General features: G+C 31.8%; 4 protein-coding genes across 5 annotated transcripts; 1 reads left to right on the forward strand and 3 right to left on the reverse strand.

Moving 5' to 3' along the window:
• Nucleotides 1-2,246: 2,246 nt before the first annotated feature.
• On the reverse strand, nt 2,247-3,205 carry OFP10 (OVATE family protein OFP10). The gene has a single exon (NM_001366818.1). The coding sequence runs from the start codon at nt 3,172-3,174 to the stop codon at nt 2,485-2,487; it is 690 nt and encodes a 229-aa protein (NP_001353747.1). The 5' UTR covers nt 3,175-3,205; the 3' UTR covers nt 2,247-2,484.
• Nucleotides 3,206-7,792: 4,587 nt separating this feature from the next.
• RPS17 (40S ribosomal protein S17) lies at nt 7,793-10,350 on the reverse strand. The gene is made up of 2 exons (NM_001247749.2): nt 10,301-10,350; nt 7,793-8,432 (listed from the first exon to the last, which is right to left on the reverse strand). Exon 2 carries the CDS (start codon nt 8,404-8,406, stop codon nt 7,972-7,974), a length of 435 nt encoding a protein of 144 aa, NP_001234678.1. The 5' UTR covers nt 8,407-8,432; nt 10,301-10,350; the 3' UTR covers nt 7,793-7,971.
• Nucleotides 10,351-11,319: 969 nt separating this feature from the next.
• On the forward strand, nt 11,320-14,725 carry LeMYBI (transcription factor DIVARICATA). Its single transcript, NM_001309875.1, has 2 exons — nt 11,320-11,668; nt 14,240-14,725. Exons 1-2 carry the CDS (start codon nt 11,358-11,360, stop codon nt 14,493-14,495), a joined length of 567 nt encoding a protein of 188 aa, NP_001296804.1. The 5' UTR covers nt 11,320-11,357; the 3' UTR covers nt 14,496-14,725.
• A 122-nt stretch (nt 14,726-14,847) lies between these two features.
• Nucleotides 14,848-18,270, reverse strand: LOC101246140 (uncharacterized protein At2g27730, mitochondrial). Of its 2 annotated transcripts, none has more exons than XM_010323047.3 (3): nt 17,635-18,270; nt 16,217-16,294; nt 14,848-15,137 (listed from the first exon to the last, which is right to left on the reverse strand). In XM_010323047.3, exons 1-3 carry the CDS (start codon nt 17,788-17,790, stop codon nt 15,108-15,110), a joined length of 264 nt encoding a protein of 87 aa, XP_010321349.1. In that variant the 5' UTR covers nt 17,791-18,270; the 3' UTR covers nt 14,848-15,107. The 2 variants fall into 2 exon arrangements, with proteins under 2 accessions (XP_010321349.1, XP_010321348.1); XM_010323046.3 differs by having other exon boundaries at nt 14,848-15,140; nt 17,635-17,842.
• Between the last annotated feature and the right edge of the window lie 214 nt (nt 18,271-18,484).

The raw sequence follows: 18,484 nt of genomic DNA on the forward strand, positions 1-18,484 counted from the left end.
GCTCATTTGGATCTCAATTCTCAAATAAAACATGCATGCATTATATCATATACTTCCCAAATAATGTCACTTGTGAGTTATGGGGGTGGCCCATTTGTCAAAAAATGCATAGGCATTATATGAGATAGATCAAGGTTTAAATTTCAGTGGATATGAAAAAAACATTAGGTGATTTCTTTTTATTTATTTATATATCTTGATAGGACTGATAAACTAGGTGATGGTAAGGTTGGAAAATTATACTGCGTATACAAAGTCAGTAACATTTGTTATCGAGGTCGGAGGTTTATCAGAATCTCCTTCACTGAATATGTATTTATTATAAACGTCGAGCCTCCTAGGCCTCCTGGTGTGCTTCTCTCTTTATTTTTTGAATCCTGAAAATATCGACGTTATCATTATGTGTTACGTATATATATAGTAGAAACTCAATCCATTTGTGTTCGTTATAAATTTGCTTCTTTATATTTCAAATCTCCTAAGAGAAATAATTGAATGCACAATATAGGTAGAGTTATATGATGCATGTAAAATGAGCCAAGTAAAGATAATAATAAGTACTCATTAATAATTGAAAGTGTCTATAAACTGACTCGAACACGATCGCTATAAAAAATAGTCCAAAATAATGGTGGGGAGAGTACTTTAGGCAGACATTATGTTAGATGATTGATGGTAATATTGTAAAGAGTGCAAGATGGTCCTATATTTTTGTCATTCCAGGCTGTTTTTTATATATATATAAATATACAAAATATATATATTGTTTTGAGCAACATTTAAATAAAACTAATTTAAACTGAATTTGTACAAACAATTGTACTCTAATTCACACCACATGATCATGTCATGAACTTCTTAACTGCTACCACATGATCATGTGATCATATCGTATTGGGATAATGTACGAGTACCCCCTCTATTTATGTCCGAAATTTTAGAGACACACTTATACTATACTAAGATCCTATTATCCCCCTGAACTTATTTTATTAATAATTTTCTACCCCTTTTCGATCTACGTGGCACTATCGATCCAACGCTGGTTGACTTTTTTTTTTAAAGCTAGTGCCACGTAGGTCGAAAAGGGATAGAGAATTACTTATAAAATAAGTTCAGGAGGATAATAGGACCTTAGTATAGTATAAGTATGTCTCTGAGATTTCGAGCATAGGTTGAAGGGATATCTGTGCATTTTCCTCATCTTATTACTGTTTTGAAAGCATTTGAATATCTTATTCTTCTACGTTTTTTTCATGTAATAATAGAGCTAAAATAAGTTTATGTGCATCTTGATGACTATTAAAATAAGTTTAAGTAGAATTATATGTGATTAAAGGAATTCAATACTTATTATATATATATATAAAAAAAATTTAATCTTATATATAGCGTAAGTTTTTTTTGATAAAGGAGATTCAGATAATAAATTTTTTTGTGTAACGCTGATATTTTAAGAAAAACAAAAAATTATAAGAATTTATTATACACGATTTTATCGCACAAATATATATTTATGATTTTTTTAGGAGTGGTAGACACATTTTTTTTTGTTTCTATTGAACAAAAGGGTGATTGCAATTGTCTTGTTCAAAACAAAAAAGTGACATAAAAACTTTACATTTTCAGCAACAATATCATATAATAGCTATGAATCGATTGGACCTGCCAATCGAATGAATCATAACACTCGTAATGATCGACTTTACAAAGATTTCATTGGATTCTGAAAGCTCGTATTTTTTCTTTTTGATGGAATAAAAAAGGGGATAAAAAGCACTTAATGTTACCTAATTTGTTCCAATTTATGACTTTTTAAAGTGTGCCTCTTGAATATTTTTGTTTCATTTTACTTATTTAGATGGTGGGTAGGATGCAATGGAGTACACAATTTTTTTTAAATTAATAATATCAATTTTGAAAAGGTAAACAAATAAATATATCACTAAAATGATAAAAAGGTAAAAAAAAAATTATATTTAAACAAAATAACATTTTCATTTTATTGATCATCTTTATATATATATATATATGTACATAGTGATAAAACTTGCTTGGGTCATGGTGTAAGACAGATAAAAATTAATATGTAATAATATATTGTACACACAAAATGTGATTACATAATCATTGATAGGTGTGACATGATAGTTTTGACCCCTCAGTTTTTAACCACATGCCTCAAATTTAAATTTTTGGAGTGAAAAATCATTTGATAGGTTGAATCTGAATTATTCGACTCTCGAGTCAATAAATTTCGATGAATAAGGAAGGTGTACTTAGATGCATGGTGTCACTCGTTAAGATGGAGTTGGAGTAGTCCTTTTTCTTCCTTTTGAAAAAAGTTGAATTCTGATTGAGAAATCGTATTGAACCAACTCACTCAGTAAATTCTGACAAGCCTTCTTTGAATTGTAAGAACATTCAACGGAACTAGAAGAAAAATTTTCTTTTCACTATGAATAAAAGAAGATACACTATGTCTTACGAGACTTTTGCATTTTCTTGCTCCTCAGTCTCTTTATGTCCTAACGAAGACAGAGGAGACGAGGGGCAAGAAAAAGAAGAAGAAGCAACGGAAGAATAAGAAGTAATTGAATTATCCGAATTTGTACTCGGAGTAGTAGGGATAACAAGTTCCACAAGTAGATCGACGAAAGCACCTAAAACAAAACCATGATTTACTTCACCATTTAATTTCAAATAACATGCTAATAATTCTTGTAAATTATCCCAATCTTTAATCCCTTGACTCTCAACCATTTCCTTCATTGATTTCTTAAAATCCAAATAAGGATCTTTTGATTCCATAGCCAAAATTACACTCTCTTTAAATGGCAAATCATTTTCTTGATTTTCCTCTTGTGGTTCTTGAAAAATTGAACTTGTAGCCACTTGTTCAAAAAATAGCCTTTCTGATCTAGCCCCTTTTATGATTTCTTCATGGGATTCTATTGAAATGCTATTAGTATCTAATGATGAATTTGTGGAATAAGACTGTGGAGTTTCAATTCCATCAAAGGGGTCAAAGAACACTGAATTTATAGTTTTGAAAATGTTGTCATCACCTCTAAAAGATAGAGTCTTAGAATGTGTACAAGATGGCCATTGCCAAGTGGCTAGCCCTAATTCTTTTTTCTTGAAAATAGAAGAAATCTTCAATTTTTTGGCCATATTTGTAAATGTTTTGAACTTGGGATTTTGTTTTTTTTTTTCTAAGTTCTTGTTGAGTATAGAGTTTCAATGGAGTTTTATTTTTAATATGAAAACTTGTGAGTTTTGAGTATATAATGAAAGGGGAGAGAGAGAGGAAGGTGGAAAGGAAATGGGAGTAGTAGGACATTTCATGTGTGTATTTAATTGTTGGCTTGAAGAATTTAATAGTATTAAATGCAAATGAATATAGTAGTCAGCTTCAGGTTTCAAGTTCGAATTTCAAGTCTATGGAAAAAATAAATATTTATAAAAATTATAGTTATTTTTTTTTAAGTCAGAGAAATTATCAAAAATAATATTTTTATATTAAATATAGGATAAAGTATATGAAATTATTTTTACACCTTATTATATAAGATTACACAAAATATATTGTTAACTTGTTATTTTTGTTATTATATAAAGTTATTCTCCGCTCTCAACAAGAGATCATGATGAGTTTAAACCTTTAAAGTAAGTATTTTTCTATTCTTAACAAGAAATTTTATGTTGCGCAAATTTAAATATATCATGTAAAAATATAATCATACTTTTCTTCCCTAAACAAAAAAAGACTTAGGCGGGGTGAATTTAAATCAGTTCGTATTTCATAACGAATATCAAACACCTACATGATCTATACTTTTCAAAATTATTATCGCATTTATATCAGATCATCCAAAAATGCATCAGACTTAAATTTAAAAAAAAAGAATAGGACATAGTATTAGTTATTATTTGTCAACTGAAATTAAACAATGATGTACTTAAAATCTTTTTTTTTTTAATCAAGTGTGTTTAGCCAACAAATTGCAGCCTCCATTATTGTTTAATGTCTTAATCTCTCATTTCATTTACAACTCATGAAAAATATTATAATATAATAATGTTGGGTATAAGATTTCATTGGAAGATTTGTGATAAGATGTGTCCTTATACATCATATACAATAATATACCAAAGGGAGTTTCCTATCTTCTTGCCTAAGGAAAATTATAGAATAATGATAAAAGTTATCTTCGTTTTGATTTATAGATTACGAACTTAAATATGAAATCAACTATTAATACTTATGTCATCCCGTCATGGTAGAAACTACGATAAAAAAATATATCATTTTTTAGATTCTACGCGAATGTATAATAGTTTATACAACAAATTACTTTTATATCTTTTCTTTTTTTGATTGAGGTCTATTTTAACTTAAAATTATATATATAAAAAATAATTAAAAGTTATATGTGAGTTAATTGTCATAATTATGAAACTTATATGTCATGTGGTAATAATTAAGTTGACTACCTAAAAAGAAAAAAATAGGCAGACATCATGTGAGTTATTTATAGGAATATTAACAACTCTCCTACAAAAATAATAAAAAAAATAAAATAAAAACATTACTATAAGATATATTACACATGACTGTCCTTGGCAATATAATAAAAAAGGTCAGAATTCAGAAAGGGACTAAATTTCAAAATTTTATTGTAAAGTGGTACTATTATTATTTTGCTTTTATATCACTATATTTTCCTCTTCTTGCAATGAGTTCATTGATTATATATTTAAGTTATATATAAAAATAATAACTTTTACTATTAAAAAATAGAATTAATGAATAAATTTCATCAATAAGAATAACGTTTCAGTCCTAAATAAGTTTGGGATTGATCGACTGTATAAATTAATTTTACTTTTTTATTATTATAGATTGAAAAGTTTTAACTGGAATACAAGTCTATCGGAGATCGAGACTCGCAATATAAATTATCTCACACTAAATAATGTCTACTCAAACTTTAAAAAAAGAATCATCGTTAATTTTATACTTCCTCCGTCTACTTTTGATTGTCATGGTTTTCTTTTTTAGAGTCGGACGATAAGAATTTTGATCAATATTTTACAATGTATATTTCATTATATTGATATGCAAGAAATTGTAATTTATATTACTTTTCGTATAGTTTTTGAATACCTAATTATTTGTTTGAATATCGAATTAATATAATCCAGTTTAACTTTGAAAGTTAGTCAAATTAACTTTCGAAAAACCCTCTCAACATGACGAATAAAATGGACAGAGGGAGTATAACACATATTAGCACCAATTTATCTTGAATTTATCGAAAATAATCATGTTTAGTGATGGACAATGTATTAATTTAGCAACAAATTCATAGCTTTTTTTTTTTTTTTGAAAAAAAAGAAAAGAAGAAGTAATGGTTAGATTATCATTATCAGTTATAACAAATTATTGTTCTAATTTATAAATTATCGTATTAGGATTGCTACGTAATTTACTAACTTTTGTATAAGTCAATTTAATCTAATACTATATTAAAAAATGAATTATGCACAAAATATAAACTATATATTAATTATTATTGGCATATACTATAAGGTTTCCCCAACTCTATTAGAGACATTCCAACGGCCACAAATTGATACGCAAATAAAAAATATAAAGATATTTTAAGTAATATTCGAGCTTTTATTTAGCATAGTTTTTAATATAATAAATTATCGATCAAAGATTATTAAATTAGAAACGTACACTTTTATTACAAAAGTTACAGATTCGATAGAATTCAATATTTTATTTTAAAACTATGTATTTGTTTAAGAAAATATATATTATAAACTCAATCATTATATTAATCGTTATGCCTCAAAATCCTGAACTTATATATATATTAAGAAATCTACTTAGTCACTAAAACTATTTCACTCTGAATAATTAAAATTTATAAACATCAAATTATAGAGTCATCTCAAATAGAAAATGTTGTCACATGCAATACTTACAAATAATGATTTTTTTTTTTTTTAAAAAAAAAAGATACATAAGTTTGTCCACAAGTTAAAAGAAAACACAATATGTCATTATTAGTTGAAAGAGAGTTGTTAATATTCACCAAAATTATGGTAAGATATCAGTCTCTTTGATGCAATCTTATCAACTGCCTGAGTTTAATTGATGTTTGATATTTATATTAGTTCGATTATATTTAAATTCTCAAACACACACATATATATATATGATTTATTTTGAAAGTAACGCACATAAATCACAAAATAATTATTTTTATTATGTGAGTTGAAACCAATTTTGCTAGGTGGGTTGAAGTATTTATCTGTTTAAGTTTTGAATAGTTAGAATGTATACTAGTACACTAAAAAAAATTAATAATCATAATTATCAAATGAATTAAATATTAAGGATTATATTTATATGTTATACCTAAATAAAAATTTTACAATCATAATTATCAGATAGACTAAAAATTAAGGATCATATTTATATATTATACTTAAATAAAAAGTTAACAACCATAATTATCTGATGAACTAAAAATTAACGATCATATTTATATGTTATACCTAAATAAAAAGGACTTTAGTTTGTCAAGTGCAAAGTTCCAACAATGGTTCAATATTTATATTTTTTTAAAAGTCAATTATATATTTAAAAAATGGTATTAAATTAACAAGAAACTTCTGGTGATCCTTCACTCGTGTGATTAAAATATTTGTGTTAACCAACTTAATTAGAATTTTTGGACTTATTATATTGATTTTTTTTAATTTTTTTTTTGTAGGGGCAAAAATAATGTATGTATATGAACTGTTTTGGTTCCCTTTCTACCACTCTTAATGATTTATTACAAATGCATGTATGGACAATTAGGGGGCACATGCCACCTTAACTCTATGATTGGGAAGATCATTTTAAATTTAATTAATCTCAAAATATCCAATTAATTAAGAGATTATGTCCCTTAATATAACAAAGTGAGTATGATTAATGTTGATAATTAATTAAACAATTAAGGGTTAGCAAGTTCCATTCATGCATACTTGTTAGTAATATAATAGAAGTCAATTAATATATTCTATAGAGTAAATGAAGTGAGCGAAAAATATGGGAATTTAACATTTATAATTTATTTAGCGAAACTTTGAGAATTAATTTATTTTGAGAAATAAAGTGTTTTAATCAGAGTAATATTTCGTATTTTGTTAAATAATTTGAAAAGGTAGTGTTTTTGGCCATTATTTTCACAAGTTTTTATTTCTTTATCAAAAACTTTGGTCAAACGTCTTCATATTAATCGAATTGACTTTCGAAAAGAGCAATATGATAAATAAAAATGAACAGAAAGAGTAGTAAATACTCGATAAAATAATTGAGATACATATAAACTAATTCAAGTACCGCTATTAGAAAACATATAAGGACTCCCTAATGTATGGTTGGGGCTGGTGTGTTAATATTTAAATAAGAACTAATAATGATAAGTCTGACTCAGTTAGCATGCTCAAGGACAGTACTAATCATTAATTAAGGAAACTAATTAATTATTAAGTACTGTTTGCTGGTCAATGTATAGGTGGTTTTTCTGTCCAAAAACTCTATCAAGTAGTCGTTTTTTCTTGTTTCCTACCCCGGTAAAGCCACGTTATAGCCCGACTAAATTTAATTTCACGCTGAAAAGGCATCTCCATATCCGATACCTTAACTGATAAAGAAGTATTTACTACTCCACAATATTCCCATCAACACATGGAAGATTTGCCAGCAGCAAAATGAATGTAATTGAGGGAATGTATCAAATGCATTTTAACACCAAAAGGGGTTGTTCATCATTTATGTTTCAAAAACACTGGAATGAGTTTCAAAGACTCTTTAAAAGAAAAATTAGGGAAAACTAAACATATAATCTACCAAAAAGTTTCTTCAATAGATCATAAGAGATCATTGTAACTGTTCTCTTATTAGTATTTCCGTCCAAAACCACCTCCACCGCGGCCATATGATGGGAGAGCTGCCACTGCTTGTGGCTCAGCGGCCTGCTTGACAACGCCTGGAAGGTCAGACATGCCGAGGGCTGAAAGCATGTCAAGGGTCTCCTTGTCAACTTCAATGAGATCAGTCTTGATGGCAGATTCATCAGGAACAAAGTCCATGCGTCTCTCACGTTCCTCCTCTTGCAGTTTCAGGGAGATACCACGGACTGGTCCCTTCTGGATACGCTTCATGAGGTGAGTGGAGAATCCAGCAATCTTGTTGCGGAGACGCTTGGAAGGAATTATAGCAACTTCCTCCAAAATCTTCTTGTTGGTGTGGAAATCCAATGTCATTTTGGAGTAGTACCTCTCAATTACCTGTCGAGATGACTTCTTCACGGTCTTGGTGCGCACACGACCCATCCTTGCAGAATTTCCTTAGACGAGACCTGTTACATTAATGTTTGTTAGTTACCTATCAAAAAATACATAGTTCATTCTCACGCGAATCTGAATATTTTTATCAAATATAGCGATTTATCTACTCTTAACGTATAAAATAAACACCTGTGAAGCATATTCCTTAGTCCTTGCAAAAAATGAGAAGCTAACTTTCCTAAGGTACATGGTATAACCTGTGCTCTCAGGTATGCAAATAGATTTTAAGGTCAAGAAAAGCCTTTATAACAAGAACCAGTGCATGAAGCTGAAAGAACGCATTTTTATTTTCTCTTTTGTTCCCAGATAGTATTATGCAGAAAGTAATTACATAACTAAACCAATTTGCATGGGGTTAGACTCGGAAAAGGCATATCGGCTTAGGCAACTAATATTGCATTAGCCTTTCAAGTCCTCAGATCAACCTGCTATAACTGTAATCTGTTGTGAATCTTGTGATGGTTAATACACTAAGCTTCATTTAGCAATCCCAATTAGTGGATGTAAGTACAATCCTAGAGCAACCATTATCCTCTGTTCTACAGAAAACCAGATGAACTGATTATATGACCAATTGCAATGACTGTTAGAACTTCAACTTTACGAAATTGCGCAATGGAATTTCTGAATGTCCTGAACAGCCAATTTTGTATACTACTACATAAAATAGCCCATACACGAAGGACTTAATATTTCCATTCCAGATATAAAAATGCTGCAAGATAGCTTATTTATTATGATGCTGCCCAAGCAAGTCGGCACACAACTCAACTAATCCAAAGGGTGTCAATCTCCCACCAACACAGTTACCAACTCAAGAAATGAAAAAAATCACCTAAGTACTTTTTACCATAGTGGTGATATGGATCCTTGTATACCATTGTTCATCCCATCTTCACGAACTTTATTAATGTTATGATCTTGACTGTGGGATACCACATTTCATTCCAACTACATTGACCGCAGAGTCACACACCTGAGCACCATCTTATACTATCTTTTAAATCTACCACTACAATCTCCTTGAGCAAGCTTGCACGCAACTCAGCTAATCCACCAGGCGCCACCAATATCCACTCAACAAATGATAAACGATAACCTAAACTAAAATGTTTTTATCATTGTTGTGATTTGAACCCTGGTACACCATGGTTCAATCAAACTTCATTGACCGCACGTTTGTGCCACATTCAACTAATATTTTTTAAAAGCTACAGTCAACCTGCCACTACACTCTCCATTCCTCATTCTAGTTTCCCAAATTTCAAATAAATCCATAGCCAGCAACAAACAGGAACACATATACACAGACATTGTATTGAAAACATATCAGTACCCTAAACCATACAGGTTTTTAACACCTCTTAGCAATTTGATAATTCTGCTCAATCCTAAAGCATTATGATCACATAAAGAACAGAAATTTATCTACTAATATAGAGCAATATAATGTTACACAAACATTCTTATTTGTTCCACACTATACTATACAGGTCATTCATTTAAGTATTCAGATATTCATCTTACACTATATCTCTTGTTATCAATACTACTTTTTGATAATAATGTTAGCGCAAACTTGCACGCACCTCAACTAATCCACTATTATCAGCTATCAGCACCAACACATATCACAACTCAACAAGTTAAGAAAAAAAACGCATCTTTTTCACACTAGCGTCAACCTACAAGTACACATTACCTGTACCGCTCAAAATCCATAGCTCGCAAACAGTAACACATAAACACAAAAAACACATTGTATTGAAGAAAAATTGGTTCATACATGGACTATGTTAGCTTTTAGCAAAGTAAACAAAATTTGCTTCAAATCCTTAAGCATTTTGATCAAATAAATCTAAAAAGCTATAAAACTTACAGAGATTTGCAGCAGAAAGTCGAAGAATCACCGTCTGTGTGCGGCAACTGATACTCTCTGTGATTTTTTTTCAGCAATGGTGAAGACTATATTAGGGTTTTTGTGTTTGTGGATATCTGGACTTTTATTGGGCTTGGGTTTTTTTTTTGTAGTTTACTTTGGGCTTATTAAGGGTAATGAAATACTAATGGGCTTGGATCCAATTTACTTGGCCCATATCTTTTTTGTTAGTTGAAGGTGGTTGGTATAGTTTGTTCGTACCTTGACTAATGTCACGATCTCGTGGAGTATCTTTTACCTTGCATAGACACAAATATTAAATAATTTTATCGATTAAGATTCGAATATATTAACGATAACGTATTTAGTAAAATTTTAATAAGTGAGGGTGCAGGAAAGGTAGAGTATACACAGACACTATCACTAGTCCCAGCAATGGGGGGAAAAGGGGAGAGGGTAGGCGGGCTCCTTTCACTTGACTGGTTAGTTAAGACTTTTTTCTACGATGTTCGAGATCTTTGTCTCGCAGAGGGCGAAATGAGATCTTCTTGGGACAAGGTCAGAGTCGTTGGACGGACCAGTTTCTTCTGATTCCAATTATAGATGGATGGTCAGGTACCTAATCACTACCCTGTGGAAGTAGAGAGACTGTTTTCGAAAGATTCTAGACTCAAGTGCATCAAACTTAAGTAAAAGAAGAAAACGGTGACGGAAACGTAGCGATTAATAAGGAAAGAAATTTAAAATCTATAAGAAATAAACAATAACAAAAACAATGTGATACAATAAATAACACATCGCAAGAACTACAAGGGGACTAAGACTACCGAACACACGGATTAAGTTATTTCACAACTTTGTCTAACCAAATAAGGAATGAATTCATCTAACAATTAATTCGATATTAATTATCTCATATCTCTCATACCAAACGAGCACTTACATTTAATTAAGGGAAAAAAAATTATTGAAAAAAAAAAACACATTTTCTCTTTTAGTCCTCCTCTTTTAGCCATTCTGTCATTTACACAAAAAAAAAATCCCAATCGGCGATTCAATGTCGACATGGACGAGGGACGACGACAAGCTCTTCGAACACGGCCTGGTTTTGTACCCTGAGAACAGCGCCGACCGGTGGCAATTGATCGCCGATCATGTCCCCGGGAAAACAGCCGACGATATCATGGCTCATTACGATGACCTTGTTCACGATGTATATGAAATTGATTCGGGTCGGATTGATCTACCGAGCTATACGGATGATCCGGTTGAATTGGAAGGCGATTGTCAGATTACATCGGGGTCAAACAAGAAGAGTAATGAAATTGAGAGGAAAAAGGGTACACCATGGACTGAAGATGAACACAGGTACCATTTTGCTATTAATTTTTTTTTATTTTTGGTTTAATTATTTATTTATCAGGTGAAAATTAGTGTCTATGTTGAATTTGGTAATATGGGTTTTGTTTATCACCTATTCAGATGTGTGTTTTTATCATTTCTGAAAATGTGGCTGAATATAGAATAACTTTTTTTTAATTAATCGTGGTGTTCGAGCCAGCTTCCTCACTTAGTGGGATTTCACTAGGTATCATGTTGTTGTTGTTGTTGTTGTTTGTGGTGTCTGAGTCAGCTTGCATGTACGTCGTATCTCGCTAGCAACAAGTATCATGTAACTTTGTTCATCAGAGTATAGAAGGGGAAAAGATCATGTAGTGTTAATGGTGGAGTTTGCTAGCTTGGAAATAAGTCTAACTTTGTGTCAATAACAGTATTTCCTTTTTGCTTTGATCAGTGAGTAAAAAGGACTCTTTTCTAGTGATGAAAAGAAAAAAGTCAGGAAAAAAAGGGTATTTTTTTTATAACTGTGGTGTCGAGGCTTGTTTGTCTATGATCTTTTCCCCTTCTATATTCCCCTTCTATACTCGATGAACAAAGTTACATGATACTTGTTGCTAGCGAGATACGATGTTCATGCAAGCTGACTCATTAGTGTTAATGGTGGAGTTTGCTGGCTTGGAAATAAGTCTATTTTTGTGTCAATAACTGTATTTCCTTTTTGCTTTGATCAGTGAGTAAAAAGGACTCTTTTCTAGTCATGAAAAGAAAAAAGTCAGGAAAAAAAAGATAATTTTTTTATATAACTGTGGTGTCGAGGCTTGTTTGTCTATACCTGGGCTAATTCCATGGGATACCTGACAGTCACGCCAACAACAAGTATCCGGTAACTCTTTTGGTCGTGGTTAGAGTAGATGGGAAGAAATGACCTAGTTTTAATGGTGAAGTTTTCTGGCTCGAAAATGTTTCTATTTTTGTTTCAATTTCAGCAATTTCCTTTCTGCTTTGGTCAGTGAGGAAAAAAGGACTCATTTTTACTCTTTAAAAGAAAAATATCAGAAAAAAGGTACTACCTTTTTTGCTAACCATGGTGTCTAGGCTAGCTTGCTTGTAACGTCACATCACTAGCAACAAGTATTAGGTAATTCTATCCACCAAAGCTAGCTAGAACAGATAGGAAGAAATCACCTAATCTTAATGGTGAGTTTGTTGGCTCGGAGATGAGTCTATTTTTGTTTCAATTTCAGCATTTTCCTTTCTGCTTCGATCAGTGAGGAAAAAAGACTCTTTTTTAACTCATTAAATGAAAAAAAACAGGAAAAAGGTACCTTTTTCTTTTCCAATGAACTGCCTATGAGTAATCCTCTTCATCCAGAGTCGGGTTCAAGATTTTTAAGTTTATAAGTTAAATTGGATAATATGGGAATGCAATTAAACAATCTTAGCGGATTATATCTATCTTTTAAGGTGATTTTGGGTTATCGGTTTTGTTTATCACCTTTTTTTATTTATCAGTTATTATTTCTGAGAATGTCAGTGAATATAGAGTAACAGTATTTTGGCTAATTCTTCTCTTACTTATTTCTTTGTTTATTATGGCTAAGAAATTGAGTCTCTTCTGATTTCTTACTGCTTTGATCAGTGGGACAGCAAGACTCTTTTTGTTAATGGTGGAGTTTTTGGCTTGGAAATGAGTCTCCTTTGATTTCAATTTAAGCATTTGTTTCTGCTTTCTTTAGTGGAAAAAGGACTCTTCTTTACCCATCAAAAGAGAAAAAGAAGGAAAAATGCTGTGTTGCTTGGACGGTTCAAAAAAGTTAGATGAATGCTTTTTGTGTCCGTCAAAGGTAGTGCTGTTTTGAAGGATCCGACACGTGTGCGGCAACATTTTTAGAGTGTCTAAGTGTAACAATCCTCTACTTTTTATCTTTAGCCAAAAAGCTTAGAAAACTATCTGCTTAAGAGTAGTCCTATTCGAGAATTATATTTTCTTTTGATTTCTGAACTTGTTAGCTGATGCAACTTGAATTTTCCTTCTCAGTTGTGTAATCCATCCTATATACGGTTGTTTTGTCCCTTCTTTATACCCACACTCGAAGCTATCATTCGCGCAGCAGCATGGAAGTTTTTGGCCATGAGGGTGGTGGGGACTATTTTTTGTAGATTGAGACAGATGGCCTCTTGATCTTCGCGAGAATAAATTAACCATTTTAATAGACATGTTCAGTTTTCATGGTTCGCGAGAATAAATTAACCATTTTAACTTGCTCGGGATTGAAGAGTAGTTGTTAATCTTGTCCCTGCCATTAGAGGGTCGGGGGCTCGTATCACTAGAGTACTTATAAACTTCATTGCTCGGACTCTTCAAAAATGAAGACGCATTTTTGGAGGATCTGACATGGGTGTGCAAACATTTTTTAGAGTCCTCATAGCTGCCTTGTATAAACATAATTAGATAACTAGAGTTGTTATACTTAATTGTGTGACTGACATTGCTGTTTTATAGCTCTTATTTGAGGCATGGTTATTGTTGGTGTTTATAACCGATTGTTGCTGATCTGTGGCTGTTATGAGACTCAAAATCCTAATATTCTTTCATAGGTTATTCCTTATCGGGCTGGACAAATACGGGAAGGGTGACTGGAGAAGCATTTCAAGAAACGTAGTGGTATCAAGGACACCAACACAAGTGGCTAGTCATGCTCAAAAATACTTCATTAGACAACAGGCAATGAAGAAAGAACGGAAAAGGTCAAGCATCCATGATATTACAACTGCAGTGGATACCAACCCAGTGCCTCCTCAAAGCAGCTTTCAAAACCAAAGTGGCAGTCAAAATTTCAACTTCGCGATGTAGCTGGAAACAAAAAAGAACAATCATACCTGTACATAGACGAACCACCTGCAATCAAATGCTCGAACTTGTAAAGTTTATTGTACTTTCTAGTTGACAGTTGATTTTAGTTAGTGAATCCAGGAGCTTAAAGATCGATCTTTGGTCTTTTTTCTCAAGATGAAATTGTTGGCAAAATGGTTGAAGAACATAATATTGTTAAACGTTTCTAGCCATAATGTATTTGTTTAGTAGTTTGTGTGTTTCTGGTAGTTTTGTCTTTTTGGTTTTGTGCTAGTTTTTCGATATCCGAAACTCACCAGCCCAACTAATCTGTTCATTCATGCTAGGCGAGACCTGTTTCTGCACATTGAAATTATTTCAAACATTTTCATTGCTTTGACACGAATGACTTGATCACAAGCAACGAGTTTACATTATGTTTCACCATGCGATAAAAACTACAAAAAAATGCAGTGCCAACAGAATCAAACTGGTTCAAACAAGATGATGTTTGATTCTCGAACCAAATGTGTTTTACAGGCTCAAAAATTCAAGGATGAAGAGCAACAACACAAAGTTATTATCCATTTATTTGTCAAAGGTAACTTGAAAGGAAGAGTTTGAGATGTCAGTTCAGCTCTTGTTAGCCCCTTCTCCAGCCTTCTGCTTAAAGAAAAGAAACGACGGGTTGAGAAAACGTGTACAGTATAATCTCAAAAAAACGTATATATTTAAGAATTCAAAAGAAGATCTAGGCAGGAAGATCATCAATCCACACGTACCAACTAAAAATTAGACTGGTTAATATGGAAGTATCATATGGGAGGGCAATGTGCTGAGAACAGTAAAAATAAAGTAATGCTATCAACTTTAAAACCTGTTGGCATTCAAAAAGTATGAATAGAATTGGATGCTAGAACTTCGTAAAAGATTCAAAGCTTAACTTGGCAAATTCTAATGCAGAAGAAGACGCATAGGTGTTTACTGACTACAATAAGAATATTAGGTCTAAAATACTTGCGAATATGGATTTCAGAGAACATAACCGATGTCCATTTGTCATACCTAAGGTTTATTAAAATGGTTTAAACTTTGAGATAGGTGGTTAGACCAAGTATACACAATTCCCATCCATACTACACCTAGTTGAAAGATTTCGCAATGAGAATTTAAGAAAGAGTAGTAGAGCAATGTGAAAATGTAAAATGGCTCTCTTTTTTGCTATTACATGCAATTGTCTTCCTCAAAAGCTTCGTGAATGTTTAACCGAGAAGACAGGAATCATTTTTAGCTGCTCTTGTTTTGATTGGATATTTAGCTTAATGATTTATAAAGGTAATGGAAGGCGGATGTGGACTATGGTGGTATCGTTGATAGAAAAGGGTAATATATTGTTTACAAGCTGTTGGAAGAAAGTCTAACGGAGTAGAAATCGGATGCCTTATCAAAATAACCAATTTCCCAGTTCAATATCTAATAAAGCTAAAGATTAGACATCCAAACAGATGTATATCAAATGGAGCTGGTGATCTTCTTGTTGCTTTATCACTAAAGGAGGGAAATTGATTTCCAACATCCTAAGAGAGTTCTCGTCCTATGAGAACTAGGATATGCATTTTTCTTTTAAGAATAATTTGCCTTTTTCCACTGTCAAATAGTACCAAAAGCAACATAATAGAATACAAATCGCCAGTTTATGTATGACTAATCATATAGAACAAGAAAAAAAAAAGGATCCAAACCTTATCGGCCTTCTCTTTCTCAGCTTTCTCTCGCTCTGCCTTCTGCTTTGCCTTCTCCAACCTCTCCCTTTCCATTTTCTACTCACAAAATTGAAAACCAAAACGCATGAATGATAGCACAACCTTATATCATGTATCAAAAAGAGAACACATCAATCCAATTCACTCCAATCCCAACTATTTGGAGTCAATGTAATTCAAAATTAAGGTTTCGAATCAATACAATCTGTTATTCGTGGTAATTATTTTACAGATAAATTACAGTAAGCGACTGTGTGTGCACATAATATACTTATTACATATATGCAGAACTTAGAGCTCTACGATTTGGAATTGGTACAATATATTATCTATAGAAATCCATTTAGATCTACCTATTTTCAGATCAAATGTATAAATCAAATCAGTCTCCATTTTCACTATATTTTAGTACTCATTTCAAATATTAAATAACAATAAACACATGAATGCACTAGCACAAAACTTACAGCATATATCAAAAGGAGAACATGTCAATTGAATTTGCCCCAGTTCCAACTACTCCAAGCCAATGCAATTCAAAACTTAGAATTAATGTGTTTGGAACTGGTAAAATCTATAACCTACAGTAACTATTGTATACAGTATACACACGTAATATACATGTGTTTTTGTCTGAACGTAATATACACAAGCAGAACTTAGAGCTAATTGGTTTCGACTTGATACAATATGTTATTTACTTTAAAAAATTTACACACTCATGATTATACACATACATATGCACGCGCACATCAGACTATTTTTGGATCAAATGTATAAATCATCAAAATGTCCATTTCACTCTATTCGATCACAATCCATTAGAATAACAAAAAAATATACATATGTGTTTCTATACATACATGTAAAACTTGGAGCTGATGTGTTTGAAATTGGTACAATCTATCATTTACATAATTTTTTCTACACGTACATATGCACACGCATGAGCTGAAAATAGGAATTCAATCAGAGAATCATAACATCCGCCTATTATTCGTCATAATACAACACACATATATTTAGTTTATGTGTCCATTACACACAAATTACATACACATATATGCGGTACTTAGAACAATAAGAGCTGAAATTAGGGAATTCAATCAGAGAATCATTACATCCGCCTATTATTCATCGAAATTATCTTATACACAATACACATATGTGTGTATGTCAATTTTACACATATTACATACACATATATATGCAGTACGTAGAACTATAAGAGCTGAAAATGATACAATCTATGAAATTTTAGATCCGACAAAACTCAGATCAATTTCACTATATTCAATCACAATCCATTCAAATATTATTAAACAACAATAATTAGAACATAAATTCCAGAAATATAAAACAAAAATAAAAAAGAAAATCAAAAAAATCATGAAAACCTGAATGTAAATGTTCTCTTGAGCACGTTCTTCTTCGCCGAGGATTTTTCCGTCACTGAAGTGTCGGAGGCCGGTAACCGATGATCGGAGAGCTACATTAGCTCCTTTCGTTAAACGACGGAGTCCACTGAATGAAACGACAGATCTCATCGCCATTTTTTTTTTTGGCTGAGTGGAAATTTTACAGTAATGAAATTGCCTTAAACGTGATTGGCATTTTGGTATTTATAGGGAATAGTGAAGTGGGGTCCAGTTTTTGACCGGGTTTTCGGGTTATGGATAAGATGGTAATATACTAAAAATTAGACAAATAGCCAGACTTTGAACTATTAATCACGTTTTAGCTAGTATTTCAAAACTATTTAAGTTTTAGCCATTTTTGATACATTTGGATTATATCACTCCACATTATTAAAAATCAACGAAATTTTTGCGTTTGCATTTATAAGTTCTAATTTCAAAATATTTATTTAGCTAGTGATCTTGTTTCGCGATTGAGACATTTTAGTTAATTTACATCGAGACTTTAAAAAGATATGAATAAAGTATATGTATATATTCTCTTCTCAGACTCATATATTGTAATCGCGTTGATGTTTTGGTAGTGGTATATACATAATGCAAACGCAATTCAACTAACGGAGACTCTTGGAACGACTAGAAGTCACTCAAAGTGCTCGTTTAATAGGGTTTGTCAAGCACACATGAATAGAATCCAAGGAAAATCTCATTGTTGCATAGTTCAGGTCGAAGCAAGGTACCATAAGAAGACGTTCAATAGGTTAGCTCATGAACAATCACTCATGTCCCGACATTGTCATTGTATACAAAACTCACCAGATGAAATTGT

The sequence above is a fragment of the Solanum lycopersicum genome, chromosome 5 (genome assembly GCF_036512215.1).
Source record: "Solanum lycopersicum chromosome 5, SLM_r2.1".
In the NCBI taxonomy this organism is placed as follows: Eukaryota; Viridiplantae; Streptophyta; class Magnoliopsida; order Solanales; family Solanaceae; genus Solanum; species Solanum lycopersicum.